At 53.0% G+C, this 25,689-nt stretch overlaps 12 protein-coding genes and 1 non-coding gene across 13 annotated transcripts, besides 7 other annotated features; 6 read left to right on the top strand and 7 right to left on the bottom strand.

The window, feature by feature from the left end:
* Window positions 1-385: 385 nt before the first annotated feature.
* Window positions 386-1,822, top strand: EKO05_0000167 (phospholipid-translocating ATPase rsb1; the record flags this gene model as incomplete). The annotated part of the gene is made up of 2 exons (XM_038937016.1): window positions 386-613; window positions 680-1,822. The coding sequence occupies 2 exons, from the start codon at window positions 386-388 to the stop codon at window positions 1,820-1,822; spliced, it is 1,371 nt and encodes a 456-aa protein (XP_038802705.1).
* Window positions 1,724-1,777: a tandem repeat.
* A 386-nt stretch (window positions 1,823-2,208) lies between the features above and the next one.
* Window positions 2,209-2,451, bottom strand: EKO05_0000166 (n19m, NADH-ubiquinone oxidoreductase 9.5 kDa subunit; the record flags this gene model as incomplete). Its single annotated transcript, XM_038944630.1, has 1 exon — window positions 2,209-2,451. The coding sequence occupies one exon, from the start codon at window positions 2,449-2,451 to the stop codon at window positions 2,209-2,211; it is 243 nt and encodes an 80-aa protein (XP_038802704.1).
* Window positions 2,452-2,721: 270 nt separating this feature from the next.
* Window positions 2,722-4,379, top strand: EKO05_0000165 (oligosaccharyl transferase glycoprotein complex, beta subunit; the record flags this gene model as incomplete). Its single annotated transcript, XM_038936667.1, has 3 exons — window positions 2,722-2,869; window positions 3,084-3,910; window positions 3,960-4,379. 3 exons carry the CDS (start codon window positions 2,722-2,724, stop codon window positions 4,377-4,379), a joined length of 1,395 nt encoding a protein of 464 aa, XP_038802703.1.
* Window positions 4,380-4,674: 295 nt separating this feature from the next.
* EKO05_0000164 (uncharacterized protein) lies at window positions 4,675-5,814 on the bottom strand (the record flags this gene model as incomplete). The annotated part of the gene is made up of 1 exon (XM_038944629.1): window positions 4,675-5,814. The coding sequence occupies one exon, from the start codon at window positions 5,812-5,814 to the stop codon at window positions 4,675-4,677; it is 1,140 nt and encodes a 379-aa protein (XP_038802702.1).
* Window positions 5,348-5,397: a tandem repeat.
* A 550-nt stretch (window positions 5,815-6,364) lies between the features above and the next one.
* Window positions 6,365-6,723, top strand: EKO05_0000163 (uncharacterized protein; the record flags this gene model as incomplete). Its single annotated transcript, XM_038936934.1, has 3 exons — window positions 6,365-6,381; window positions 6,432-6,498; window positions 6,574-6,723. The coding sequence occupies 3 exons, from the start codon at window positions 6,365-6,367 to the stop codon at window positions 6,721-6,723; spliced, it is 234 nt and encodes a 77-aa protein (XP_038802701.1).
* A 649-nt stretch (window positions 6,724-7,372) lies between these two features.
* On the top strand, window positions 7,373-7,459 carry EKO05_1t2. The gene has a single exon. It is a non-coding gene; the product is annotated as a tRNA-Phe (tRNA).
* A 986-nt stretch (window positions 7,460-8,445) lies between these two features.
* Window positions 8,446-9,684, bottom strand: EKO05_0000162 (uncharacterized protein; the record flags this gene model as incomplete). Its single annotated transcript, XM_038936999.2, has 1 exon — window positions 8,446-9,684. The coding sequence occupies one exon, from the start codon at window positions 9,682-9,684 to the stop codon at window positions 8,446-8,448; it is 1,239 nt and encodes a 412-aa protein (XP_038802700.2).
* A 738-nt stretch (window positions 9,685-10,422) lies between these two features.
* EKO05_0000161 (uncharacterized protein) lies at window positions 10,423-12,024 on the bottom strand (the record flags this gene model as incomplete). Its single annotated transcript, XM_038936587.1, has 3 exons — window positions 10,423-11,046; window positions 11,097-11,229; window positions 11,279-12,024. 3 exons carry the CDS (start codon window positions 12,022-12,024, stop codon window positions 10,423-10,425), a joined length of 1,503 nt encoding a protein of 500 aa, XP_038802699.1.
* Window positions 11,538-11,583: a tandem repeat.
* A 265-nt stretch (window positions 12,025-12,289) lies between the features above and the next one.
* Window positions 12,290-12,760, bottom strand: EKO05_0000160 (uncharacterized protein; the record flags this gene model as incomplete). Its single annotated transcript, XM_038936697.2, has 1 exon — window positions 12,290-12,760. One exon carries the CDS (start codon window positions 12,758-12,760, stop codon window positions 12,290-12,292), a length of 471 nt encoding a protein of 156 aa, XP_038802698.2.
* A 1,888-nt stretch (window positions 12,761-14,648) lies between these two features.
* EKO05_0000159 (Catalase) lies at window positions 14,649-16,567 on the top strand (the record flags this gene model as incomplete). Its single annotated transcript, XM_038936955.2, has 5 exons — window positions 14,649-14,810; window positions 14,858-14,980; window positions 15,034-15,291; window positions 15,347-16,412; window positions 16,464-16,567. The coding sequence occupies 5 exons, from the start codon at window positions 14,649-14,651 to the stop codon at window positions 16,565-16,567; spliced, it is 1,713 nt and encodes a 570-aa protein (XP_038802697.2).
* Window positions 16,568-16,780: 213 nt separating this feature from the next.
* Window positions 16,781-16,851: a tandem repeat.
* A 728-nt stretch (window positions 16,852-17,579) lies between these two features.
* Window positions 17,580-17,612: a tandem repeat.
* A 167-nt stretch (window positions 17,613-17,779) lies between these two features.
* On the top strand, window positions 17,780-19,635 carry EKO05_0000158 (Histone deacetylase complex subunit; the record flags this gene model as incomplete). Its single annotated transcript, XM_059635390.1, has 4 exons — window positions 17,780-18,321; window positions 18,404-18,688; window positions 18,752-18,981; window positions 19,034-19,635. 4 exons carry the CDS (start codon window positions 17,780-17,782, stop codon window positions 19,633-19,635), a joined length of 1,659 nt encoding a protein of 552 aa, XP_059491373.1.
* A 377-nt stretch (window positions 19,636-20,012) lies between these two features.
* Window positions 20,013-20,060: a tandem repeat.
* A 49-nt stretch (window positions 20,061-20,109) lies between these two features.
* EKO05_0000157 (uncharacterized protein) lies at window positions 20,110-20,457 on the bottom strand (the record flags this gene model as incomplete). The annotated part of the gene is made up of 1 exon (XM_038944628.1): window positions 20,110-20,457. One exon carries the CDS (start codon window positions 20,455-20,457, stop codon window positions 20,110-20,112), a length of 348 nt encoding a protein of 115 aa, XP_038802696.1.
* Window positions 20,458-20,489: 32 nt separating this feature from the next.
* Window positions 20,490-20,533: a tandem repeat.
* A 517-nt stretch (window positions 20,534-21,050) lies between these two features.
* Window positions 21,051-24,776, bottom strand: EKO05_0000156 (NAD(P)(+) transhydrogenase (Re/Si-specific); the record flags this gene model as incomplete). Its single annotated transcript, XM_038936835.1, has 8 exons — window positions 21,051-21,091; window positions 21,142-21,574; window positions 21,625-22,912; window positions 22,961-23,306; window positions 23,356-23,734; window positions 23,785-23,847; window positions 23,897-23,990; window positions 24,040-24,776. The coding sequence occupies 8 exons, from the start codon at window positions 24,774-24,776 to the stop codon at window positions 21,051-21,053; spliced, it is 3,381 nt and encodes a 1,126-aa protein (XP_038802695.1).
* Window positions 24,777-25,689: the final 913 nt, after the last annotated feature.

Below are 25,689 nucleotides of genomic sequence, written 5' to 3'. Positions count from 1 at the left end.
TCTCTGATCTTAAACCTCCCAGAGAATGGAGACTTGGAGAATACAAACTTTGGCTTACAACATCCAAATATTACCTGATGTTCTTCTTCCGACTCCAGTTGTTTTGGCTAGATTCACTTTCGTTGCTGCGGTGACAGGTATTCACGTCACAGTACTGAGTCTCAAGTCGTGCCTTCACCTTCGACACGTGCCACCGTCTACAAACAGCAGCGCGCCGCGCCTACTCTCTCACTTGGCTAAGCCTCCTTCCAGCCACGTTGGAGTACCTTCCTTTCAACAACACTTACGCCTTCTCTCCTCTAGCTTTCACAGCAATACCTTCGACGCCGCGCTCTCGACCACCTACAGCGTTGCAGGCAACTACATCGGTTCCCACGCTGCCACAATGAACCAAGCAGAAGATGTTGAGATCATCCTCGGTCATAAACGCCGTTACAAATTTCACTCCGGCACACTCGCAAGGAACTCCACCCTCTTCGCTGAGATGCTGAGCGAGCGCAATGCTGCAAAGCTCAGTAGCCGTGCCAGAAGTGCCGGGGTTAAAATACGCTGGATGGTTGAGCTCACACGACTACCTGATGAACAATTTCCTGCTGGCCATCTTGAACTCGTGGTACGTAGTCATGGCTGATGGATTATCTCCGTGGAATCAAACGGCTCGAGAGCTGATTTTCCATAGGAGCTCACATCTACGGGCGAGCGCGCGGATGGCCGTTCAGGCCTGGTTGTGAACGAAAATGGCCGCATACCTCAAGCTAATCAGGCATTTGCCAACTACGAATCAATCTTGTACGCCTTTTACAACAAGGAGCTTGCTGTGGACGACACGGATATGTCCGCCGCCCTGTTCGATTGCTATCAGCTTCTTCAGATCTCGGATTACCTTGGCTGTACCGGGCTAATCTCTAAGCCAATCGAAGTCGCGCTCTTCAAACACGGCCAAGATCTCTTTCGTGCGATCCAGGGTGTGCCGTATGCCTGGATCGAATTGGCGTATCGCATTCGTAGCGAGCTGATCTTCAGGGAGTGCGTCGTACACCTCGTTGGTAACTGGAAAGTCTTCAAGACCAAATACAACATGATCGACCGTCTCCGTGATATACCCAGTGTGCGCGGCCTGGTCGAAAACTACCACCACATCCTCCTCGAGAAGTGCAAGAGCCTCGAACTCAGTGTTCTCTCGCATTACCCACAGGTCATACGTCTCCCCTCTGAAGATCTGCCTATCAAGCGCGAATCCTATGGAAAAGACATCCTGGTGTGGATGGCACTAACCTTCTTCCGTCACTGGGTCTCTCAACGCCTCATCACGGGCAAAGGTCGAGATGCTCCAGACTGCGGGTACGAGCTGTTCTTCGCACTTGGTAATGGCGGCGACGCGTACATGGACAAATCAGTCATCAATCAGTTTCATACCCGTTTCCCCATGACCAAGAAAGCCATGAACGTGCTTGAAAACCATTTGTACGAATTCAAAGAGTGCATCAAGAAGGTTGTTGACGATAGCAAGGTGCTAAGGAGTCACTGTCAGCTCGACGTGCACCGCTTTCCAGTCAAGTATCTGACCTGCACGGAGTTCGCAAGGGACGATTTCCCGTGGTTGAAAGAGGAGCGGGAGACAAGAGTTATGCCGGCGAAGAGAACGTACAAGCTAGGCGGGAACGAGATTGCAAGGTCAAACCTGGAAACCGTAAGGAAGTTGCAGAGGAGTTTTAGTGGAGAAAGGCAGGAGGAGTTGGAGTACAGTGAGGAGGAGGAGGTGGTGGTGGTGGTGGAGCCTGAGTATGAGAGTGAGACGGGCAAACGTATGAGGTACGAGTAGAGTGAAGTTTATAAACCTTGCAATCGGTAGCGATTTGAAGTTCTTGGACGTATTGTAGCCACCAGGCTACGGATTTGGGGGCGCAATTGGCAATCTTTCAGAGGAAAAGGCCCTCCAGGCTTGATCTTCGAGACTCAAAACGATAGCCATGGCGGACCACAATGAGGCTCCAACTTGGTTTTGACGAGGATTTGCAGGCGTTAGTGATACGGCTTGCTCTAACACATGATATTGAGAAATGAAATTGTTCTTTGTACAGTGTATTGAATTCTCCCCAGTTGTTCTACATGCTGTAGTCTCCGCGCCCGTTCCACCAGTGATGTTGTAGCGCATTCAAAATCCCTCTGATTCTCTCTGCCTCACGTCCCTCATCTTGTCCTTTGTCTCTACTCATCGTCAAATCCGGTTGGCCTTGGTCTTTGGCCCTTGGGGATCGGGTATGTCAACGGGATCTTAGGAATCGGCTCCTCGCCCAGGTACCTCCTGATCGATGGTACGGTGAAGACCAGAATAGGGCCAGCGCAGCCAACGACGATGCTGTAGAAGTATGCAGGCTTGTTGAACGAGGCCCATTTGAGGTAGCGCAGCGGCTGCTGGTAGAAGCGGGGGGAGGGCGGGATGCCGGACATTTTGACGGTATTGCTGTTTCTCGTGAGTAAGAGCGAGCGGATAAGTATCCGTGAGGTGGTCTTGGGTGCGTACAGTGTGTGTAGGGGCCTCAATGCCTCGAATTGCTGGTCGTGTCGCTACGAGTCTCGACGTGAGGTTGCTCGGAGCTCAGGCTAGCCCGCCGTGAATCGGCGTTGGTGGATGTTCCGCGCCGACTGTCTTGGCGTAGCATACGTTTACGTGTAGCTGTCTACGTACGCCCAAGGTGTCAAGTCCTACTTCGCCAATTCATGATCATGAGGTGGCTACTTTCATTCGTGGTCTTGGCCATTGCTGCCGTGGTGAAGGCGGCGAGTTTCACAGGCAACAGGTTGCTGGTTGTGCTCGACGAGCAGGCCGAGCGCGAGAAGTACAGCGTGTTCCTCGAGGATCTGACAGGTGAGTGCATCTTTCGTTGTAGGAAGCACTTGGAAGCTGCAGTCAAGTCCTGGCGTTCTGCAAAGTCTCTTAGACTCTTGCTTTCGGTTGTCAAGATCGACAAAGTTGAAGCCGCGTAAGCTCGCAACTTGGCTTCAAGACAGCTCGAATGGAACCTCGAGTCACTGTCAACGAGAATGTGGAATAGCCAGAGCATTGCTGACTTCTCCCATAGCCCGCGGTTTCCACACGACCGTTGAATCGCCCAAGGGTGACAAGGTCGCTCTCTTCAAGCACGACGAGCGAACTTACGACCACGTCCTCCTGCTCCCCGCAAAGTCGAAGGGTCTCGGCCCAGCTCTGACCGCCAACAGTCTCCTCGAATTCGTAAAGAAGGACGGGAACATCCTTGTCGCGCTCTCCAGCGAACAAGCCACCCCTACCGCTGTACAGTCTCTCCTCCTCGAGCTCGACATCAACATCCCCAGTGACAAGGGTGCATTGATCGTCGATCACTTCAACTACGACTCCGTGTCCGCAGCGGACAAACACGATGTTCTACTACTTCCGTTTCCCGCTGCGCTCAGGTCAGGTGTTCAGAACTACTTCGGTGGAGAGGGGCACATCGCAGTCCCCCGCGCAGTTGGCCAAGTCCTCGGAAACGATTCCCCTCTTCTCTCTCCTATTCTCCGTGCACCAAGCACAGCATACAGCTACAACCCCAAGGACGAGGCTGAGGCTGTGGAGGACCCCTTCGCTGTTGGTCAGCAGCTGAGCATCGTCTCCGCCATACAGGCTCACAACTCGGCACGCCTGACCGTTCTTGGATCAGCTGAGCTGCTTCAAAACAAGTGGTTCGCTGAGAAGGCCAAGCTAGGCGATAAGGCTGTAACAACTGCCAACCGCGAATTTGCTACCAAGCTGTCCGCATGGGCCTTCAAGGAGACTGGTGTCCTGAAGGTCGGCAAGGTCATCCACTATCAGGATGACGGTGCTAGCAAGAAGCTGAACTCCAGCATTCCCGAGAGCAACCCCACCATCTACCGCGTGAAGAGCGATGTGGTACGTTACTCCATTGCCACAGCCTAGCTTCGAGCTAACAACAGCACAGCACTACCAGGTGGAGATTTCTGAATACTCTAACGACCGCCTCATCCCCTTCGTCCCCGCCGTGAACGACAATATTCAGCTCGAGTTCAGCATGCTTTCGCCCTTCCACCGCCTCAACCTCTCCCCTATCTCGCAGACTGCCAACTCCACCGTCTTTGGTGTAGCGTTCAAGACCCCCGATCAGCACGGTATCTTCAACTTCCGTGTGAACTACCGTCGACCTTTCGTCACGAACATCGACGAGAAGCGACAGGTTACAGTCAGGCACTTTGCTCACGATGAGTGGCCAAGGAGTTGGCAGATCAGCGGTGCTTGGGTCTGGATTGGTGGCATCTGGGTTACCATTGCCGGCTGGTTGGCATTTGTAGCTGTCTGGTTGTACAGCGCGCCATCTGAGAAGAGCGCGAAGAAGACACAGTAAATGATGGAAAGAGACGTTGTAAGTACAGAGTAGCTTTGGCCCCGATATGATTGAGAAGAGATATCCCATCAGCGATGTGAGGTATGTAGATTATGGATTTACGGTCTGGTATGACCAAAAGCTTAGCATTGAACGAAGCGTTTGTCAAAAGCATACACCCAGTGCCACTCCAGCGAGCATGTTCATAAGGAGTACTGCCCATATGCGGCTTTTCCTGCTACACAAGAGACTAGCCATGCTGAATGATACACGAAAAGGGACTAAGCAATCCTGAACCATATGACTAACGTACTGATTACTTGCAGCATTTCAATTCCTCGCACACACTCCCACATGGCACACCGCACTTCTCCGAGCTCAGTCTTGCAGTGGTCATTGCAGAGCCCACCTCTGTGGCCTCATCATCTGACACCCTCTGCACCGAAAGCTCAGGCTGCAACGTCACCGAGTGAATTCCATAGGCGTGCAGGCACTCACTGATGACCTTTGCCTTCCCCATAAAGCTCTCCACGTCCGGATTACTGACTACGACATGGGCACTCGCGATCGCCTTCCTTTGGTCGAGGCGCCACACGTGTAGTTCGTGCACACTCAGTACGCCCGGTATGCTTTCTAGATCGTGCTTGACGTCCTCGATCTTGACGCCGAGGGGTGCTGACTGGAGAAGGATCTTGCCGGAGCGTTTCGTGAGTGGGATCGCGGAGATGAGGATCATGATCGCTATCCACATTGACACAGCTGGATCGGCGTAGAAGCGTGAGGGCGAGTGGGTGAACCAGATTATGAGGGCGGAGATTATGACTCCGATGTTGTTTATGGCATCGCCGAGGATGTGGATAAGGACACCTAGGATACCAAGGTCCATGCCGTGCTTAGAAGGAGCAAGGGAAAGATGTAGATGCTCGAGGTGGTGGTCTTGCATGGAGACTGTCGAAAGACTCTCAACGTCATCATGATTGTGAGCGGGTTGACCATGGCTGTGTGCATGACTATGCCCATGTCCATCGCCGTGATCATGCTCGTGGAGAAAGGCAGCGCTGATGAGGTTAAGTGTGAGACCAATGCATCCTACGATGAGCACCAGCTTCGGATCCTCGACGTGCTGGAGGAAGATGAAGCGTTCGATGGACTGCAATGCAATACTCAAACCCAGAGCAAGAAGGAAGGCGCCATTAAAGAAGGCACCGAGTAATTGTGCTCGTGTCCATCCGAAGGTAAGGTCCTGTGGTGCATCTTTGCGCTCCGTTACTTGGACTGCCACCAGGGCAACGATGAAGCCAATTAGATCGTTGAGGTAGTGGAATGCGTCGCTCACAAGGGCCAGCGAGTGGGTGTAAAAGCCGACAGAGATTTCAGCGACGAAGAAACAGAACGATATGGCTATGACAGCTCTCAACCGCGTTTTGCGAGATACTTGGACGTGATGATGACCCATGTTATTGGTAGGTGGATGAATGGAGTGCAAGGGACAGAGCAGAGAACAGGACAGAGCTTAGGAAGATTAAGAGTAGGAAAGCATTCAAGGCACAAGGAGAACCGTGATGGCAGGAGCACAAGTCGCACAGTATATAGTAGCAAAGTTGGTGACCCGTCGATAACATTTCGTTCGCTGGTTGAGACAGGATCATGTCGCGCCTGCCACAGGGGCCTGCAACGTGGGCGTCGGGCCGATGGTGCTTCAGGCATGAAGCTGTACACGATGTCATGATGCGAGTAGCGTGCTGAGGCAGCAGGATTGCACAAATGGAATGCGCATCGTCAAGTCGGAGTAAGTGGTTGTTCTCATGAAAGGGTCCATCTGGATGCGGCCGCCTAACCAAACGCTCACTAGCGCTGCCCCACCTCCTGTCAAGTGGCTAGACCGCCGATACGAAAAGTCTCACCACGGCTGCCACGCTTCACACTCTTAGAAAACCTCACAGCCCGAGCAACAATCACTCCTACCTGCACTTACAATCACCGACTAACCCTCAACAACTAACAACATGGGCAACGGAGCGAAGTACGGCGTCTGACAGTGAAAAAAGTGGGGCTTTACTGACAACACTGTAGAGCACAGCAGAAGCGCGACCGCAAGGGCGATGCCGGTCCCAAGGAGGCCAAGTCGCAGCTGAAATCCGTACGACTCTCCTGATCTGCCGCTCAGTATAGCGAAGGCTTCTTCGCATCAAGCACACATACTAACTGAATGTAGAACTCTGCCGCCCAGACTGTCAAGTGCAAGACCTGCTTCCAGACCTTCCAGAGCACCACAAACCGCAAGCTGCTCACTGAACACGCTTCAAACAAGCACAGCAAGCAGTTTGCCGACTGCTTCAACGAGACCGACGGTGTCGCGAAATAAGTGCAGACAAGGGTGGCCTGACTAGGCTGTGCAATACCTTTGGGGAGTGGCATGTGGAGGCGTTTGCAATATGATGAGAGCATAAGATACCATTAGACAACAGCAAGGAGTTAGGAGGAGAAAAGTCGACAAGTCATGATACCTGGGCGTAGAGTGTATAGGTTTACAGCGTCAATGCATTGGTCAAAAGCATGAAGCACTCTACTTGACGAAGTGATGCTCAGTCTTAATAGTTGCAGGCAGGCAGCGAATGCAGATGTTTCGCACCACAGCAGAGTTGCCTTCTCATTGGACTGTTACAGCTCAATTACCTTATATCCCTCATAAATTCTTAGACAAGTGACGGTTGAATTATCTTCGTATAGCATCAAGAGGAGTAACGCCTGAGGCCAAAACTGCATCGCCGTGAACCAAGAACATTTTACATGGAGTCCTGCTGCAATGCAGTCACCAGCTGTCCTCTAACAGTCATCCGGAACGTCCAATTACGGAAACATGTCGGGCTCTGCCGGGCCCCGCTTCCAGCCCCGCACAGAGCACGTGCAGACCTTGCGATAAATGCACACGAGCGGACATATAAAGCAAGGGAGCTTAATTTGCTATACAATATATTGTATAATAATTGAGATAAAGTCATCAAACCAATCCAGTCGCTTTAGCTCACTTGGGAGAGCGCCAGACTGAAGTCTCAGTCATTGAAATCTGGAGGTACTGTGTTCGATCCACAGAAGCGACACTAGCTTCCGTGCCCAGCAAGTCTGGGATCACGAAAACGTTCTTTTTGTCGGGGAACTGGACTTGCTAGATGCTAGGTTTTTTTTGTCCTCGCTCGGGGACTCCTTGACCACTGTGAAGTCTTTGTTATCAGGCAGACGGACGAGGCTTAGCGGGTAGTTTCTTGATTTTGATGGAAACTGCGGACACCTGAAGTGCATCGCGTCTTCCTTGATGAAATAGCAACTGTAGGTCTCCAACCAGTCTGCCACTACGAGACGTTTTCTTTTAAATCGGTCGGCTATAGAAGCGAGAGTTGGAAACGAGGCGCGGCTATGTCAAAGGTTACAAGGAGGTAGCGCAAACGCTGCCTAGCTGATACGAACACGCTCTGGCTTACAAGTCTTCGAACCCACAACGTACTCCTTGCGTGATGGTCCTTCTACCCTGGCCTTACATATCAGCCTGAAAGTGGTTTTGACTTTGCGCAGCACAAACACACTGCCCACACCGAACAAGATCCAAGGCTGATCGCCATCGGCCACTTCATCTCCGACGTGTATGTAGCAACCTCGCGCGACGCGATACTTGTCAAAAATGTGGCAGAAAGAAGAGAGAGGCTGTTTCTTGCACACAGTGCCTAGTGGAAATCCAGTCACCTCTAGAACGGTGTTGTTAGAAACAAACTTCGCTTCTGGATCTCTCCACGCAAATGCATGACAGCCTTGAGGACGCGAGCCAGCGTCGGTGGTTAAATTCGTCCAGTCCGGTACCCACGATGGGAGCGAAAGGTCATGAGATCTGGGCAAGGCGAATAAAAGCAACTCCAGACTGCGCTCATACTGGATAATTCGACATGCAGCTCTTAAGAGAACATTCGCGAGACTGTTGTTACTGCTGTAGTCTGGTTTGATAGCATATCCAGGATCAGCCAGACCGAGGAATGCATATCTGTGTATCAGGTTTATACGTCAGCCTCCAGTTATGGAAAGAAAGAAAGCGATATTCTTACACCAAGTCCCGTGGATCGCTAGCTGCCCGGCGTTTCGGGTCCAGGAGATGAAGCATGCTCCCAAGGGTAGACTTAGGTTGGCCAGGATTGCTGCACATTTTCAAACTGATCGTACTAGAAGCTACAACCTCAGAGTCCAGCAGCTTGAATTCGCGTTTGGCGCCATCTACTGAAGTCGATGGAGAGTACAGTGACCATGACTTCGGGGACGTGGCGAATTGCAGAGCAGCAAGTGCCGAAACAACAGTCGCAAGTGACATCCAAGGTGTGTGTTCGTAACCAGTAATGAAGGTTGCGTTGCGGCAGGCGACAAATTCCTGTACAACCCACGCTCTCGACCACCATCGCGCTTGTAAGAGGTCGAAGAAACCTAGTTGACCTCTACTGAACTCTCTATCGTTGGCTTTGGAGCGGAAGAGCTGAGTAAATTCTCTGAAAATTTCATGGCCAGGTGCGTTTTCTTCAAGATTAGATTCGAACTTGTTCTCCGGGACGTCAGGATTCCATTTTAGTGGCCAGGCACTACTTTCGACATCCTCCTCAAATTCCAGTAGAGCAGGGATATGGTTGTGTATATCCTTCAGCCAACGGATGGCTGGACTTTCTGTGTTCCCAGTGTCGGAGGTAGACAAACAGATAGCCACTGCTCGAGCATTCTCATACACGTCGTACATCATACTGACTTGATGCGATCTCTCAGCCAGATTGCTCTGGTTGATACAAATCTGGTCTGTCCAGAGTACCGGGTGTGCTTCGTCATGCTCCACCTCACAGTAGTGGCATGTTTCGTCGATCGCTCGAGCAAGACTGGCAAAAGCGTTAAATTCAAGACCATTGACAAGGAGTTTTCGAGTATCCTTTGGGTCTCCAGCGCAGTATGAGATTGCCGTATATGTGTCCCGTGCCACGGCCAGCGGTATCTCCTCCGTTAATGTGAAGTTTCGCTCCCCCGTCATGGCGTTCCTTGAAACTTTGAGTAGGCGAATGCCGCGTTTGGACGCGTCGAGAGATCGATATGGGTGCTCAGCATAGAAAGCGTGGTTGACTGGAGAGTAGAAATTATCTGTCTTGGTGGAGGTTTCGTTGTCAAGATCGGCTGCATGGCGTCGCCTCTTTCTCGGACCATCATGGACTTCCTCAGTCTCGTGCTTGAGGTTTTTGGGCGGAGATATCGTCTTGCTACATGTGCGCAGAAAAGCTCGCTGTCCGCTAGTGTTGGTACTAGCAGCATCCATGTTGGTTCTTGTTTGCGGCGGGTTAGTCATGTTCAGTTTGACTAAAAGAAAGCAACCGTCCTCTGTGCGATATCGATCAAAAGATGTTGCCGCCTGGAGGCACCTTTGGTCGATAGGAGAACGGTCCAGGTTTTAAAGCTGGAAGGCAACAAGGCTGAGACCGGCGTGCATGATTGGGGCTGAGCAGCTCTTTCCAATCGCCCCTCACCGCTTCTCGTCGTGTCGAACACCCAAAGCTTGTGTTGGCGATTTAGACGCATAACAATAATCTGTGGATGGCATGATGCACAAATAGACTTGTTCCAGGCGTGTTGCAGCAAATTTGGTGGCGGTTTTGCATGGCCACTTTGGCTCCAAGTCTCCTTGGCCAAAATGGTGTAAGACGTAATAATATTATAGGGGATCCGTATAAGATCCAAAGCGCTTTCAGTCATAGGGCATGCGAGCGTACAGGAAATAGTTGGAAGTAGTGAGTTCTGCGAGTAGGATATGAAACGATTACATGTGACGTCATTGCAATACACATCTTCCTGTAATCGTCACCAGATTGCAGCATGCATTCAGGAAGCCAGGATTACAGAACAGTGATTGCATCAAACCAAACATCACTCATTTCGATTGTCATCAAGTCATACGGTTCAACTTGTTTGTACACATTCATGTGCTTATGTTTACTACGTATCCCAGTTTCGACGGACAGAGCTCTGAGATCATCGTGACCTACTCTCTATCCTGTTGCTACACGCCAAACATCATCGTGAACGCCCGTCTGCCACCCACAGGGGTCTGAAACGCCTTGACCTCAAAGCCATCATCACCCAAGCTCGCAACCACATCATCTCCAAATCGCACAAGCTCTGTCATCAGTGTGACGAAGAACGGCAGCTGCAGTAGATTGTTCAGATCACGCTTGATCAGCTCAAGCACAGCTGTTCGCATCATGTCGTGGCGCGACTGCGTGTTCTTCCATAGCAAGACGAGTGAGTTGAGGAAGCGGTCTATCGGCATCGTCACAGCCTCTCCGTCGTTGTCTATGTTTGTAGGTGATACATCCGAAGTTCCGGACAGGGGAATTTGGGCATCTGGAAAGCAATCACCGGAGAGTGCCGAGAAACCCAACTTCATCTCGTGGTCGGCGATGCTGAGGTACGCATGTATGGCACGATCTCGCAGCGCAGAAATGCCGTACTTGCTACCAACAAGGTACGAGTGCACGTTGAAGTCGAGTGTCGTGAGTCGAGGATACTTTCTAAACGCCTGAGGATCCCACACATAGCTACCGGTCTCTACAAAGTGGAGCAAGGTAGTGATAGCGTAGGGAAAGTCGTCGCGGAGGCGAATACAGAGTGTAAGGCAAGGGTCCTATTCTCAATGTTAGATACATGGGCCGGGTACATAGAGGCAAAGCTTACCAGAAAAGGGCCATCGAGTAAGTTGGCGAAAAACCTAGATGCGCTACACAGCGGGTACTTATCAACTTTCCTCGTTTCTATACCTTTGTCGAACAAGATGATCACCTCGTTTGGCTTGATCTCTGGAAATAGACTGCAACCATATCAGTGACTGTATTAGACTGAAAGTGCAAAGCACATACCTTGCAAAGGAAGAAGTCGGTACGACTCTGACGGTGGCACGGTTGACCTGATTCTCATCCCGAAGAGAGGACGAAGGGAGAGAGTACCCTTGACTGTTCAATGACAAGTCGCTAAATTTGAGTGCACTCGGAGTGAGAGGTCCCACGGCTGTTGTCGCATCGCTCATTGGCGAATCTGCATCTCCGTAGATGGCAGGTCCAGGCTTAGCATAGGATTCGATTAAGTCATTCGATGAGAAGTTGTAATCTGGCCTGATGTAAGGTGAAGGCCTGATGTAAGGTGAAGGCCTGATGTAAGGTGAAGGCCCGAATATCGACTTGCCGCGAACAATCTGTGGTGTAGGAAGAGCAGCTTCACGGAGTACTGGGCCCTCGAACTGTCGCTTCGGTTCAACATATGATGGTATGACTCCAATACTAGACTCCAGCTCCGGCCCTGGGCCATTGCCATATAGCTCGAACTGCAAGGATGCATAGTTGTAGAGTGCGGAGTTGGCATACCGTAAGTTTACAGGCGGTGGATAACGAATCTGTGTTCCTGGAATTGACTCGGGGACTGAACTGTAGTCGAGAATTGAAGGGATTTTGTTCTCTTCGTAAGGATCTTGGAAGTGTGACGCTGCAGAACCTAATGAGTAAGACAAGATACGCTTGGCTGTCTGGTCATTGTTTTCACCATGTCTAGCTTGGGCCATAAGTTGGAAAGCCTGACTGAAAGCGCGTTTGCGCTTGACTTGGCGATCCATTGTCAATTGGGTTGAAGAGACTGAGCTGGTGGGGGTGGATGTTGGATCGAGGTTTCCGACAGATCGAAGAAGACAAGTCAACCAGATATACGCAAGCGGGATTTCTAGTCAAGAGCTCCAGTGCGCGAAACACGCGCGACAACGCGCCTAAGAACGCGGCGAAGACTACGTGGCGGCCAAGGGTGGGGCACGGTGAGAGTGAAGACTACTTTTGATGCGCGAGAGCGCTCAAAGTCTAGCCATGTCTTAAGGTCGAATTTGCGCTTCACTTCCACCTCTTGGCAATCTCCTTGAAAAGATCTGATCTGAACTCAGGAATCTCGTCTATCAGGGCAAGAATTCCTGATACCTCTTTCCCGATACCCAGAACAGCACTCCCAAGATGATCTGCGCAAAGCTTCACTGCTGTGCGTCGTAACTCATTTCCTCTGGTTCTTCGTGATGGAGCATAGAGATCTCGGATCGACTGTGGGAACTCGTCCTCGTTGCCCACTGTGGTCAAGACTGCGATAGATAGCTTCTCAAATTTCTGCGCTGCAAGATTCTTCAAACCAGGCATACCATACCGCTCTGCTAGCAGATAGGTGTCGAGGTGCGGTCGCAGGGTAACCACACTGTACAGCGCAGGATTTGAATCAGATCGAGTGTCTCCGTAGTCCAGTTGATAACAGTATTGTATCATTGCCGCGACAGCACCTGGGTCGTCGGCACTCAAATCCACAATGCGTTTCGCCATCTTCTGCTGCTTGTCAGTTCTATTCGTTCGCGAAGGCCCAGATAGATGACTGTACCGGAGAATTCACTTTTGAGTATACCTTGGCAAACCACTGGCTATGATGGCACATGATTGAGCGATCAACATGGTAATCGTCGTCTCGACATCGTATCAGCAGATCGGCCCGCTGTAAATTGGTAACACGCTCGGGTCCAAGAATAGTCACAGGGGTGAGCATCGATGTAGGTACCGATACAGGGTCACTCTGACATTGAGGGACTTGCTGCGAAGATGGCTTCTTTTGTAGCCGCCGTTTGACATGAAGGCTATCGGAAAGTGCCCTGAAAGGTCCAGTCCGCTTCGTTGAACCAACAGATGGCGTGGATGAAGCGGTCGTCGAAGTGGATGTGTTTCGGCTATGCTTTGAAGATCGTAGTGAGAACGCAGAATACGCAGAGCTTGACGAGTTTGATGCGTCTGAAGACGCACGTGACCGTGTGAGGTTGAGTGTCGACGTGGCGGGCGAAGAGTCTGCTGAGAAATGGCTGCCAGTTGAGTATGTCGAAAGTGAATGCTCTGGGCGCCTTGACCCATGTTTCGAATATGAGCTCGGGATGCTGAATCACCGTGAGTATACCGGGTACTCTACCGCTTGGGCCACTTACACATTCATCGGCGCTATCACTGGAGTCGCAAACATGGTGTTAGCAGCTTAAAGCAAGCACGTCCCTATAGTTGTGAGTAAGTGGGGATCGAGATCAATCCAGGGCGACAAGAGCGCGAGAGCTAGGAATATGAATGTAGATTCATAGATTCGGACACATTGTTCAAAGGACGCTGTATGCAGATCTTCGTTTGTAGAAGACTGTCGAGCTTCAAGCGACCAATTGAAGCCAATCGCGAAAACGCAAGATGCAGAGCAATGTGCAATAGGATGTTGAGACCCGGATTCCGGCGGAACTGATTAGGAAGGTGCATCAGATAGATGAGGCAGATAAACATAGCCAATCACGTCGCGGTGGTTGATTGAGCTGCGTGCCGTGTGACCTCTGCAGATAGTTTTTGATACCGACATGAAGAGACAACGCTCGGCAGCTAAACCCTGTGGGACATACACCACCGAGTATGTGGTGGTCTCAAGTGTCCCCAGTTTCCGGGGCAGAAACTCAACTTTCCAGAAGCTTGCAAGCACGAGCTTGGAGACCAAAATGCTGTGGTACAGCTATCACGTTCCACCAATCATGTTCAATCGACAAGTACGCTACAACAGGAGGCTACAGACAATGGAGCTCTTCTCAGTCGCTGGAATTGCATCTGCACGCACTCCATTCTTGGACATAATGGTGACAATTGAAGAAAAATCGATCCTTTGTGGAGGTGGATGTTTCACCGTGGTCCATGGATTTCAAATCTATCCCAGAGGCGAGGCGGGACGTGGTGATGTCACCGCCTAATCGGCCCGAACGCAGATCAACCACGATCCTCCGCTCGACTCCAGTCTCCACAAACGCCAGCCCGTCACCACGTCAGACCACGCGGTATCTCCCCAATCTGTAATCGTTGGTAACGCGAAAGATCTAGCTGGCGCTGAAAGATGCCTTACGCGCAGGCGTTCCAAAGACAAACAGCCAATCAGGGATGAGCGCATTTTTGTTTCCGAACAAAAGATCAGAGCGGATCGTCGCGTATGGATTGCGTTGCACTATTGCCGTGTGCCTGGCCAGATGCACTTTAGTGAAGCCTGAGAGTTGAACTCTAAGCGTCATCGTGCGGGCTGTGGAAGCGATGATGGCACATGGACAGGCGTATGACGGCTTGCTAACGGTCGCCACTTGCCATACGTATAAGGGTCTTGATCACTGTAAGGCACTCCGCAAGAAACAAACATATACCTCTACATACATCCATCATGTCACCTCAAGCAAACGGCAACGGCACCAATGGCACCAACGGCTCTGCACATGCACCCACAGAAAACAAGAACGGTGACCTCTACCGCGACTATGCCGATGACAGGAACGCCACGTCTGAGGAAGTTACATACACCACATCAAACGGTGTGCCATACCCTGTAAGTTCTCATTCCATCACGAGTTTTCAACTTGTTGACAAGCGTAGCACCCGTACGAGGCACAAAGGGCGGGTGAGAACGGACCTCTTCTCCTCCAAGACTTCCACCTGGTCGACCTCCTCTCGCACTTCGACCGTGAGCGTATCCCGGAGCGAGTAGTCCACGCCAAGGTAACCTTGTTCTTGACTCGAGTTCCTCCACAACCTCTAACCACTACGCTTAGGGCGCTGGTGCACACGGCTACTACACCACAACAGACTCTCTCGAAGATCTCTGTTTGGCGGACATTTTCAAACAAGGAAAGACATGCCCTATCTCTGTCCGATTCTCGACAGTCGGTGGCGAGTCTGGCTCTCACGATTGCGCCCGCGACCCTCGTGGGTTTTCTGTAAAATTCCGGTCGGATGAAGGCAACTGGGATGTCGTCGCCAATAACACACCAGTGTTCTTCCTAAGAGATCCGGCCAAGTTCCCCCACTTCGTAAGTATAAATCGCCGCAGCTAAGTGTTATGACACTGAGACTAACTTATGTTAGATCCACACACAAAAGCGTCATCCTTCAACCCATCTGACACATGCGGACGACTCCACAAATTTCTGGAACTACGCTTCGCAGAATCCGGAGTCTATCCACCAGTTTATGATTTTATTCGGGGATCGTGGTATTCCGGATGGATACCGTAAGATGCACGGATACATTGGCCACACCCACAAGCTGGTCAATTCGAAAGGAGAGTGGGTCTATATGCAGCTGCACTTCAAGTCGAAACAGGGCACTGGCTTCATCACTCAGGAGGATTCGGCCAACTATTCTCCTGACTACTCGACCAAGGACCTGTACCAGGCGATTGAGAAGGGCGACTTCCCTGGCTGGGACGTCATGGTTCAGACCATGACTGCCAAGGAAGCTGAGGAGCTGTGGGAGAACCAGAAGATCAACGTGTTTGACATGACACACGTCTGGCCGCAGGATCAGTTCAAGCTTCGCAAGGTTGGAGAGTTCTTCTTGAACGAGAACCCGCAGAACTACTTTGCGGAGATTGAACAGATTGCTTTCAACCCTGCGCACTTGGTTCCTGGCATCGAGCCCTCAGCTGACCCTGTGCTGCAGTCTCGTCTCTTTTCGTACCCTGATACTCACCGTCACCGCATCGGTGCCAACTACCAGCAGCTGCCTGTAAATGCACCGCGTGTGCCGTTCCGTATGGGCAACTTTCAGCGTGACGGACAGATGGCCTTTTACAACCAGGGGGCGAGGCCTAACTACTTGTCTTCGATCCAGCCGATCCAGTTCAAGAAGAGGTCGGTCGAGCTGAACCAGGTGCACGGCGCCTTCCAAGGCGAGGCCATTGCATTCTTGTCCGAGATCCGGCCCGAAGACTTCAATGCCCCGCGCAAGCTGTGGGAGAAGGTGTTTGACGACGGTGCCAAAGAGCGCTTCATCAAGAACATCTCTGGTCATATGGAGACGTGCACAGATGAGGAGACGATCAAGCGGGTTATTTCCATCTTCAGGGAAGTCTCAGACGACATTGCGACTCGCATGGAGAAGGCCACGGGCATCAAGGGGTACGCAGGCATCAGTGATCTGCAGTTCAACGGTACGTATCACGATCCGGTATTCACTCTGAGCGACAACTGACATTCAGCAGGTTCTCATAACGGCATGACAAGGGACGACAGCAAGAGGGCTGCGAACGGAAAGGAGAAGAAGTACCACGAGCGCAACGGTGCCCCTCAAAAAGGTGCGCACTAGAGGCAGATGGATGGTTGAAAGATGTAATAGCTCTCGCCGATACTGCACGTGGATTGCAGCCATTAGTGGTTAAGATTAACGAATGAATGCATGAATCTTCTCTCCAATTACAATGCTGCACTTTGCTATGTGATGGGAATGGACAGGATTGGTATGGACGGTGGCATGAGAGACCGTTGAATACGCACTGAGCAGCTCTCTCCATACAAACCGTGCATCGTGCATCTGTGCATCTGCGTCTGCGTCTGCGTCTGCATCTGCATCTGCATCTGCATCTGCATCTGTGCGTGTGGTGGCACAGGCACGAACGGGATCCCCTGCTGGCTGCTCGATCCGGCAGCAGGAGGTGCCCCACTTGGAATCTGGGCCGTGCGTTGGCTGGCTGGCTGGTCGACTTGCAACTTTGTGCTGTCACTTGTTCGCATCGGCCAGGCAAGCCGTGCCCCTCACCTTCTTTCCTCGAACGCGTCGCCGGCAATCCAAGACGCACGACCGCACCTCTTCTCCGCCCTCGGCGCCCGCGTCTCCGTGTGCAGAGAGCCTCGATGGCGCCCATCTGGCGAGCAGGGGGCGAGCAGGGCGGCCGGTCACGTGGGCAGCTCGGTGCCCGGCGTGAGGCGCGCTAGGCCTGGTTGGAGGCAGCGCCAATTGCACGGCGGGCGGGCCATGTCATTCACGCGCTCAGCGGCAGCGGTGCGCAGTAGTGAGGAGGCCCTGGAGAGAATTCCAGTCCCGTCGCCAGCTCCTCGTCACTCGCTCCATTGCTCCCGCCCAGCACCCCCGACATGCCGTCGTCGCCCTGACGTGCTGTCTCCTGCTCCAACCGCCTCTTCACAGCTGCTCGTCCACTTTGCCGTCGCTCTCTAGAGCTCCAGAGCTTTCGTCCCGCTCTCCGCACCCCCAGCGTCACCTCCGCTCCACCCACGCCCGAGCTGCGAGCCTCGTGCCGCATTCATCGCGCTCCCCGTGCACTTCGGCTCCTGCGCCGCCCTTCGACAGCGCACTGCCAATTCGTCGCCGTCGCCGTCACCGTCACCGTCACCGTTTCCGCTGCCAACCCTTCGCTGCCACCACTACCCGTCGTCGTCCGTCCCGCCGACCACACGCCCGCGACACGCGCACTCAGCACACCACAACGCCCCAGACAGGCAGTCTGCTAGTCTGCAACCCACCATCCCATCCAATCGAGCCACAGTCACGGCGACACGAGCAATGTCCCCGCGCCGATCGTCGAGGGCTCGCACCACCCAGCCTCCCTCCAACGCCCAGACAGCGCACAGCGTCTCCTCCTCCTCCGTCTCCTCGGCTCGCACCGATCGTGCGACGAGGACCGACTACAAGCAGGCATCCCCACACAAATCATCGACGCCACATTCGCTCTCCTCGGAAGAACCCGAAGAGCCCTTGCACGACGCGCACATGGACCGACCGTTGACACGCCGCCGAACGCGCGAGCAGGACGTCGACGAAGACGACCCAACCAAGCTCGACGACGACCTCGACGACGACATGGTCGAAGAAGACGAAGTAACGCGCTGCGTGTGCGGCTACCAGGAATACCCAGGCCCGCCCTCGGACGCCACAAAGTCTTTGGAAGGCGATGATCTCAGTGGTCTGTTCATCCAATGCGACATCTGTAAGGTCTGGCAACACGGCGGCTGCGTCGGCATCATGGATGAAGCCGCCAGTCCGGACGAATACTTCTGCGAGGAGTGCCGCAAGGATCTTCACAAGGTCACCACAAGTCCCAAAGGGTACGTTTCCTCCTCCATAACAACGCAATGCTTCCCAGCACAAGTTCGCCGTCCACTCTCATGCTGACACACCCTGCTTCAGCCAAAAGTACTCTCGCTACCTCCCCGTCTACGACCAGCAGCACGGCAAGAAGGCCCGCAAATCGTCTGTCTCGAAAGAGACAGTGTCACCGTCGAGCCGGCACAATGATCGCAACGCGAGAGCTAGTGTCGACTCGCTTGGAAAGCGTCGTTCCACGATGAACAGCAGGGCAGCATACGACGAAGACGAAGTCCTGCGGAAAGTGCTAGAAGAGAGCAAACACGAGGGCGCGCCGCCTTCAGAGAATGGCAACCGGAAGAAGCGGAGTCGTGACGACAGCGAAGAGTGAGTCTTGCTTGCTACGGCGCACACTGCATGAGAGATGGAGCCTGACAAGCTTTGCCACAGGACCAAACCAGAAGTCAAACGGCAACGTACAAACTCAAGAACCCCGAGCAACTCGCCCGTTGTTGAGTCAGAGGACGACAGCACCAAAGCCTCTGCACCAAAGCAAAAGCCACGCGGCGCAGCAGCAAGAAGCCAGCGAGAAAAGGAACAGCGCGAGAAAGAGCGTGAACAGGAACGTACCGAGGCAGCTAACAGACGCAAAGGACGTGCTGAACGTAGGAAAGCAGACGGTACGTCGGAGATCAGACGCACGAGCCCCGTCTTTGACTGACCGCAAAGCAGAGCTTGAAGCCTCAGAAGTCACACCTACTCCCACTGAGGAGCCAATCATGCCTGCCATAGCCTCCGCATCCGCGCCGCCCGAGGCACCGATCGAGACATTGAAACCTGCGCCTGCCCCACGACGAGGTGGTCGACCTCCACAGAAGTCACGAGGTCGTCTTGGCCGAAATCAGTACTCGCGAGATACCTTGCCTGCTGTGAACGGCGTATCACCTGCAAACGAAGTCGCAAATTCCCCCCAAACGAGCGGTACGAACGGTAACAACAATGGACATGATAGTAGTGATGGAGCCACTGGACACAAAATAGCCAAGACGAAGAACTCGCGCTTGCACAAGCTGTCATGGAACGACATAATGCGACCAGCTGGTGCTATGCAGAGCTACATAGCTCAGCGCCAGGTCGAGATGGCGGGTGAGAAGGCGAGTCCAGCACCTGCCGTGCAGCCCCCCACGAACGGAGAGCAACACCAGGCAGAAGCAATGCATGCAGACACCGATTTGTCAGCATTCAAGGACCTCAACACAACACAGATGATGGACTATTTGAGTCGCGACCTGGTGCACTGGCAGAAAATGGTCATTGACCAGAAGGAAAAGTAAGGGCACGGCACGTACTTACTTTGCGCGACAACTCACAACACTACATTGCATCTCTGGCGCACTGGCGTTCTCAAAGCATCCGACAGGCTTCTGCTAGCCACAAACACGGATTTTTGGGCGTTTTACGGTCCTGGAACTGGATACTCGGCGGCATGGTTCTGCCAACCAGTACGGATACCCTCCACCTCTCACGCATTCGGTATGCGTGTACGGTTCATTGGCTTTCGCGTTCGATCTATTTCTATCCAGCAGCATCGCTGCACGTTCAGTTGTGTATTGTAGAATCTGTATTCGGCATAGCATCACGCTCACCTCATCGGCGTCACGAAGAAAGCAACAGTAGATGAACGAGCATAGCTTTCATAATTCATAACTTCCTCCTCTCTCTCTCTCTCTCTCTTTCGCTCTCTTTTTCGCTCTCTCTCCATCAAAAAGTTGCACCTCCACAAACAACCCGTGGGTCATCGAACACATTCACTCCGCCTTGCCCACCTTGATCTCCAAAACCCCACTCTTCGGCTCCCGCTGCAGCAGCTCCAGCACCGCGCCCAGATTCTCCTCCGTAACCACGGTAAACTCAGGCCACACCTTGTAATCGTACTCCTTGCTGCTCCAGTGCACCCTGAACTCCTGAATCACCTCTTGGCTCGCCCCTCCCGACGCTTTGTACTTGCCCATGAACTCGGCGCAGTTGGGCGACGACGCTAGCGTGCTCGTCACTTGCTTGTTCAGCGCTTTTAGCGTCGGCTTGCTGGTGCCGTCTAGCACGAGGAACTCGTGGCGGTTGGAGGGGGGGATGGTGAAGAGGATTGGGAGGGACATTGTTGCGGTCGGTTGTTGGGGCAGGGCCGAGGTGGTGGTGGTGTTGGTGTTGGTGTTGGTGTTGATGATGGTGTTGAATATGGTGCAACTTGGTGGCTTTCGGGGAATCTGGTGGGATGGACGACGGCTGGATGAGCACACTGGTGATTGTGATGCGTATAGTCGAGCGGGAATAGCGGGATCAGGCGTGTAGTTGCGAGGGATCAAGTTCGAGAAATTGGTTCTGGGCTTCTTTGTTGCAACGGCGTGGTTGTTGGATGGGATTTCCTACACGGCGAGTTACATAGTATAGGGATCGGCCCAGCCCCTACGTACCTCGCCGTCTGCAAACGTCAATTGCCGGGATCTTTTCAAGCTTTCGGGGCGCTGTGTTACCTGGCTACGTCATGCGGCAGGGATGCTACGATCTGCAGCTCAGCCGTTCGGGATGAGGCGAGCAGGGGTGTGGGGAAGCCACGCGAGGCGGCATGGAAACATGTATACAATGTCTCGAATCTAGCATCATTGTGTTCAGAGATTGTACCGAGCCATCTATGCAATCGATGATAATAGGAAAAGGTAACGTCGACTATTGCAAAATGGTTCACTCCCCTTCAAAGGCCCTTGATCTTCTCCTCGAGAGCGCGTTTGATAGCTGTATGTCTGTCAGTATTCGTCGAAGCATGACTGGGGTCACAAACTTACCATTGCAGCTATCGTTAGCATCGCCAAACAGCATCTTTGTGTTCTCCATGTAGAACATTGGATTCGGCACATCTGCATACCCACTCGCCATACCTCTCTTCATGATGATAACATGCTTGCTCTTCCAAGCATGCAAGACCGGCATGCCGGCGATAGCAGAACCAGGCTCCAGAGCGATTGGATTGACGGTGTCGTTCGCGCCGATGACGAGCGTGACATCTGTGTCGGAGAAGTCGTCGTTGATCTCGTCCATCTCGAGCACAATGTCATAGGGCACACTGGCTTCCGCGAGTAGCACGTTGCACTGTCCTGGCATGCGACCGGCAACTGGGTGGATGGCGAAACGCACGTTGATGCCCTTAGCGCGCAGCGCGTTGACAAAGTCAGAGATAGCATATTGCGCTTTTGCGACGGCCATTCCGTAACCGACAACCTGCAAACAGGGTAAGTTTGTTGTAGCATAACAGACATGGACCAACTCACGATGATGACGTTCTCAGAATTTAGTAGGGCTTCCGCTGTTTCCTCTGAAGTGGTCTTGGTGATTTCACCCTCAATCTTCGTCTGCGTTTGGGGTGTTGCAGCTATACCGCCAAACAAGACGTTGGTAAGAGATCTGTTCATGGCCACGCACATGATGTACGAAAGGATGGAGCCCGAAACACCAATCAGGGCACCAACTGTGGTTAGTAAAGAATTGTCCAGCATGAATCCCTCGGCGACCAGTGCAAAGCCTGAGTACGCGTTCAAGACTGTAATGACAACCGGCATGTCTGCGCCACCAATGGCTGCCGTTGTCGTGTATCCTTTGATGAAGCTGAGTACTGCATTACCAACCAAGCAAGCGGCGCCAATGAGGGGCGCCCCGGGCGCGTATGTCAGGAAGGCTCCCAGTGTAGCTGCGTTCGCACCAAGAAGCGTACCGTTGATAAGATGGCGTCCAGGAAGCGCTAGAGGCTTGGAAAATATCTTCGCCGCCAGCTTCAAAAAGGCAACGATACTTCCTGTGAAAGTAACACCGCCAATAAGAACACCAAGGTAGGCGCTTACCAAGTGCAGCGTTGAGATGTCGCCAGTATGGCCAAGAACACTGCCGATGCTAGTCAGAACAGCTGCAAGACCGACCACGGAATGCAGTGCGGCGACTGTCTGCGGGAGTGATGTGGGCGTGATGCGTCTACCAATGGCCAATCCAGCAATAGTACCAATGGCAGCCACTCCGGCGAATTGAGTAAGCACGTCTGGCGTGAAGCCAACTGCAGCCAAAGAAGCGATGATACCCGACATAACACCAAGTATACCAAGTAGGTTACCTCGACGAGCTGTGACTTGAGATGCGAGACCGGAGAGCGATGCCACGCAGAGGACGCTGCTGACCAGGTAGCCGGCCTGTACCAGACCAGCCATGCCTGTCGAGACTGCTGCAACATAACCTCCACCGAACAAGACGGCGGGGACTGCATAAAGCCAAGGATACTCTGGAGGGTCCGTTGGACGCTTGAACATGTCCAGCATACGTTTGGTGATCATAAAACCTCCGGAGACATTGACTGACGCGAGCAAAACGGACAGCGCACCAAGTGTCTGAGGAATGGTTCCTGGCAGGTAGCCGCCTCCCATGACGAAAAGGCCTCCAATACCAACCATGCCAGAGATGGCGTTAGTGACACTCATTAGAGGAGAGTGCAAAGCAGGAGCGACACCCCAGACCACTCGATAACCAATCAAACTTGCCAGAGCAAAGGTAAACGCATTTGACATGAACAAAGGCCTGCACTTCATCAGTGGATTGGACCTGTTAGAGGATATGGGGCCTTACGAGGTGTACTTGCCAAGCGCCAGAGCAGTGGTCATACCAGCAGTGATAGTTGCGACCTGCCGAGACTGGCTCTGCCATGGAGTCAGTGCGACTACACTCGCGACTTGATCCTCAGGCGAAGGTGCTGGTTTGGCTTGCGCTGGTGGAGGTGCTGGTCGAGGAGCAGTCGGGAGAATTTTTCCATCGTAAGTGACAATGGAGCCGCGCGTGACCTCGTCGGTAAGATCGACATCGTAGTAGCTGTCTTTCTTGTCTTTTGGCACCAGCGAGAGAAGGAACTTGGTAACATTGTTGGAGTAGAGCGTAGAGGATTGGGTTGGTAGACGAGACGGCAGGTCAGTGTAGCCTGTCTCCTAGTCAGTCTTGTCTCACAGCTCAGCCTCGTCGATACTTACCAATGATAGTCACACCGTCGGATTTGGTCAGTTTACCAGGTTCGGTAGCTTCACAGTTACCGCCGGCCTCAGCTGCGAGGTCTACGATTACCGAGCCAGGTTTCATGGCGGCAATCATGCTCTTAGTGATCAGTTTCGGCGCAGGTTTCCCGGGAATCAAAGCGGTGGTGATGACAATATCAACTTCTCGGCATTGTTCGTAGAAGAGCTTCATCTCAGCCTCGATGAACTCTTTCGACATCACTTTGGCATAGCCGCCAGCTCCAGAACCATCTTCGTTGATCTCAACTTCGATGAACTCGGCACCAAGAGACTGGACCTGCTCTCGAGCGGCTGAGCGGGTATCAAAGCCGCGAACGATTGCGCCCATACGACGTGCCTACGAGGAACGTTAATCAGTGTCGGTACATTCTGCATGTGAAAGCTTACAGTTGCAATCGCGCTCAAGCCTGCCACACCTGCGCCGATAACGAGAACCTTGCAAGGCGGGATCTGCAGCAAATCAGCTTCCTGTTCCTATATCAGACACCTTCAGGCCTACCTTTCCGGCAGCTGTTGTCTGTCCAGTAAGAAAACGGCCAAAGTGGTTCGAGGCTTCTAGAACAGCTTTGTATCCAGCAATGTTGGCCATTGAGCTATTCCGACGTCAGCGATACCCGACTCGTGGAAACGTGTGCTACTGACCTCAATGCATCGAACACTTGAGCGCGGGAGATACGAGGGACCATGTCCATGGCGAACGAAGTAGCTCTGCGAGATGCAATCCTGTCCACGACGTGCTTGTTCTGCATGGGGTAGATGAAAGAAATAACAGTAGCACCCTCACGAAGGGCATCGACCTCGCTGTCTTCTCCCTCAACACTGAGAGCCCGCACTTTCAGCAGGATGTCAGCCTCAGAGAAGACATTCCTGCGGTCGACGGTCTCGGCGCCGGCTTGCTCGTACGCCTCGTCTGTGAATTCAGCTTCAACACCAGCGCCGCGCTCGATCAGAACTCGAGAGAAACCTTTCTTGAGCAGTAGCTTTACGTTCTGAGGCGTGATGGCGACTCGGCGTTCACCGGGGTAGCTTTCTTTGGGAACACCAATCGTGAGGTTCGAGTAGGGTCCAGCGCTGAATGGCGGTGAGGTAGGGGTCTCCTCATCGTGCGGCTCCGCTGCAGCATGGGATGCGTAGCGCGTAATAGCTGTGCTTTGGACCTTCGTGATACGCTGCTGCAGGCTCAACGGGCGTAGACGAGTCAAGCTCCGAACGCCTGTATCCAGCTGTTCGACGCGTCTGGAGTGGAACGCATGCTGTAGGACTGGGGCTGCTCGAAGGCCAAAGAAGGGGGCACATGGCTTGAGGCCACCGTGACTGCCCCGCGTGTGAACAGCAATCCTACGGCTGTAGGCCACAATGCACTTTGGAGGTGCACTCATGTTGCCGTCTCAGAAAGGGTCGGACTAGAGAAGTTGTTTACGGCCCGCATCTGTTGGCGGTGAGTTGGCGCAACACACGGCTAGCTGGAGAGCAGATGCGATGTGAGAAGCGCCCGAGTGACACGGTCTGCGAGCCCTGGGTACATAAGTGGTGTACCTCTGGGCGCCATGGGCATGTACGCTACGCGTCCTGCCTCGCGTTCCATTTTCCCGCTTAGCCAGGCTTCCCCGCACATGTACCCCACGCTTCACAGGCTCCCCGCCGCTCTCCAAGAGCCAACCACAAGGGCGCTCAGCTGACTGTAGAGTTCTTGGGCTCCAGTCAGCAGAGATGAGCTGCGACATTTTCGTCACAGCCAAAGTGGCTCCACCTTCTCACTGGACTTGAGCGAAAAAACGGTTTTCGTCTCGAACGAAGCTGTCCACTACCTACCCCAGTCGTTCACTCGGTGAGTGGGTCCGGCTTTACCGCCGCAAGGCCCGCCCGCCTTCTCGAATGAGTTCCTTGGGTCTTCCGCTTGCATACGTGTGGGTGCTCTGGCGTCCTCCACGACAGCCAGCCAACCTGTCAGCACGCCACAAACATCCTTGCACTTCGCCCCAATTGGGTTTCGAGTCCCTTGGTCGGTCGCGTTTTGCGGATAGGGCGCCTTGTTTGGCTGCTGATACATGTGATGAGTAGAAGATGCCAACGTTCTGTTTGAGAGATGATCGGGCATGGCGGGCCCAGCGAGTGCATGCGGCTGAGGACGGTTGCAAAGCGCAAAGCGTTTTTGAAAAACAGATACATTAAACTTGCAGATACTATTCTAACAGCCATGAACAAAGTCGTCGTGACAAATGAGCTGATGAGCTCAAGAAATCATGAATATATACACATGATAAGAGAAGAATGCAATCCCTGCTGCGTCAA

The sequence above is a fragment of the Ascochyta rabiei genome, chromosome 1, assembly GCF_004011695.2.
Source record: "Ascochyta rabiei chromosome 1, complete sequence".
Lineage (NCBI taxonomy): Eukaryota > Fungi > Ascomycota > Dothideomycetes > Pleosporales > Didymellaceae > Ascochyta > Ascochyta rabiei.
Note: the sequence above shows the minus strand (reverse complement) of the source record. Positions and strands in the feature narration are given on the sequence as shown.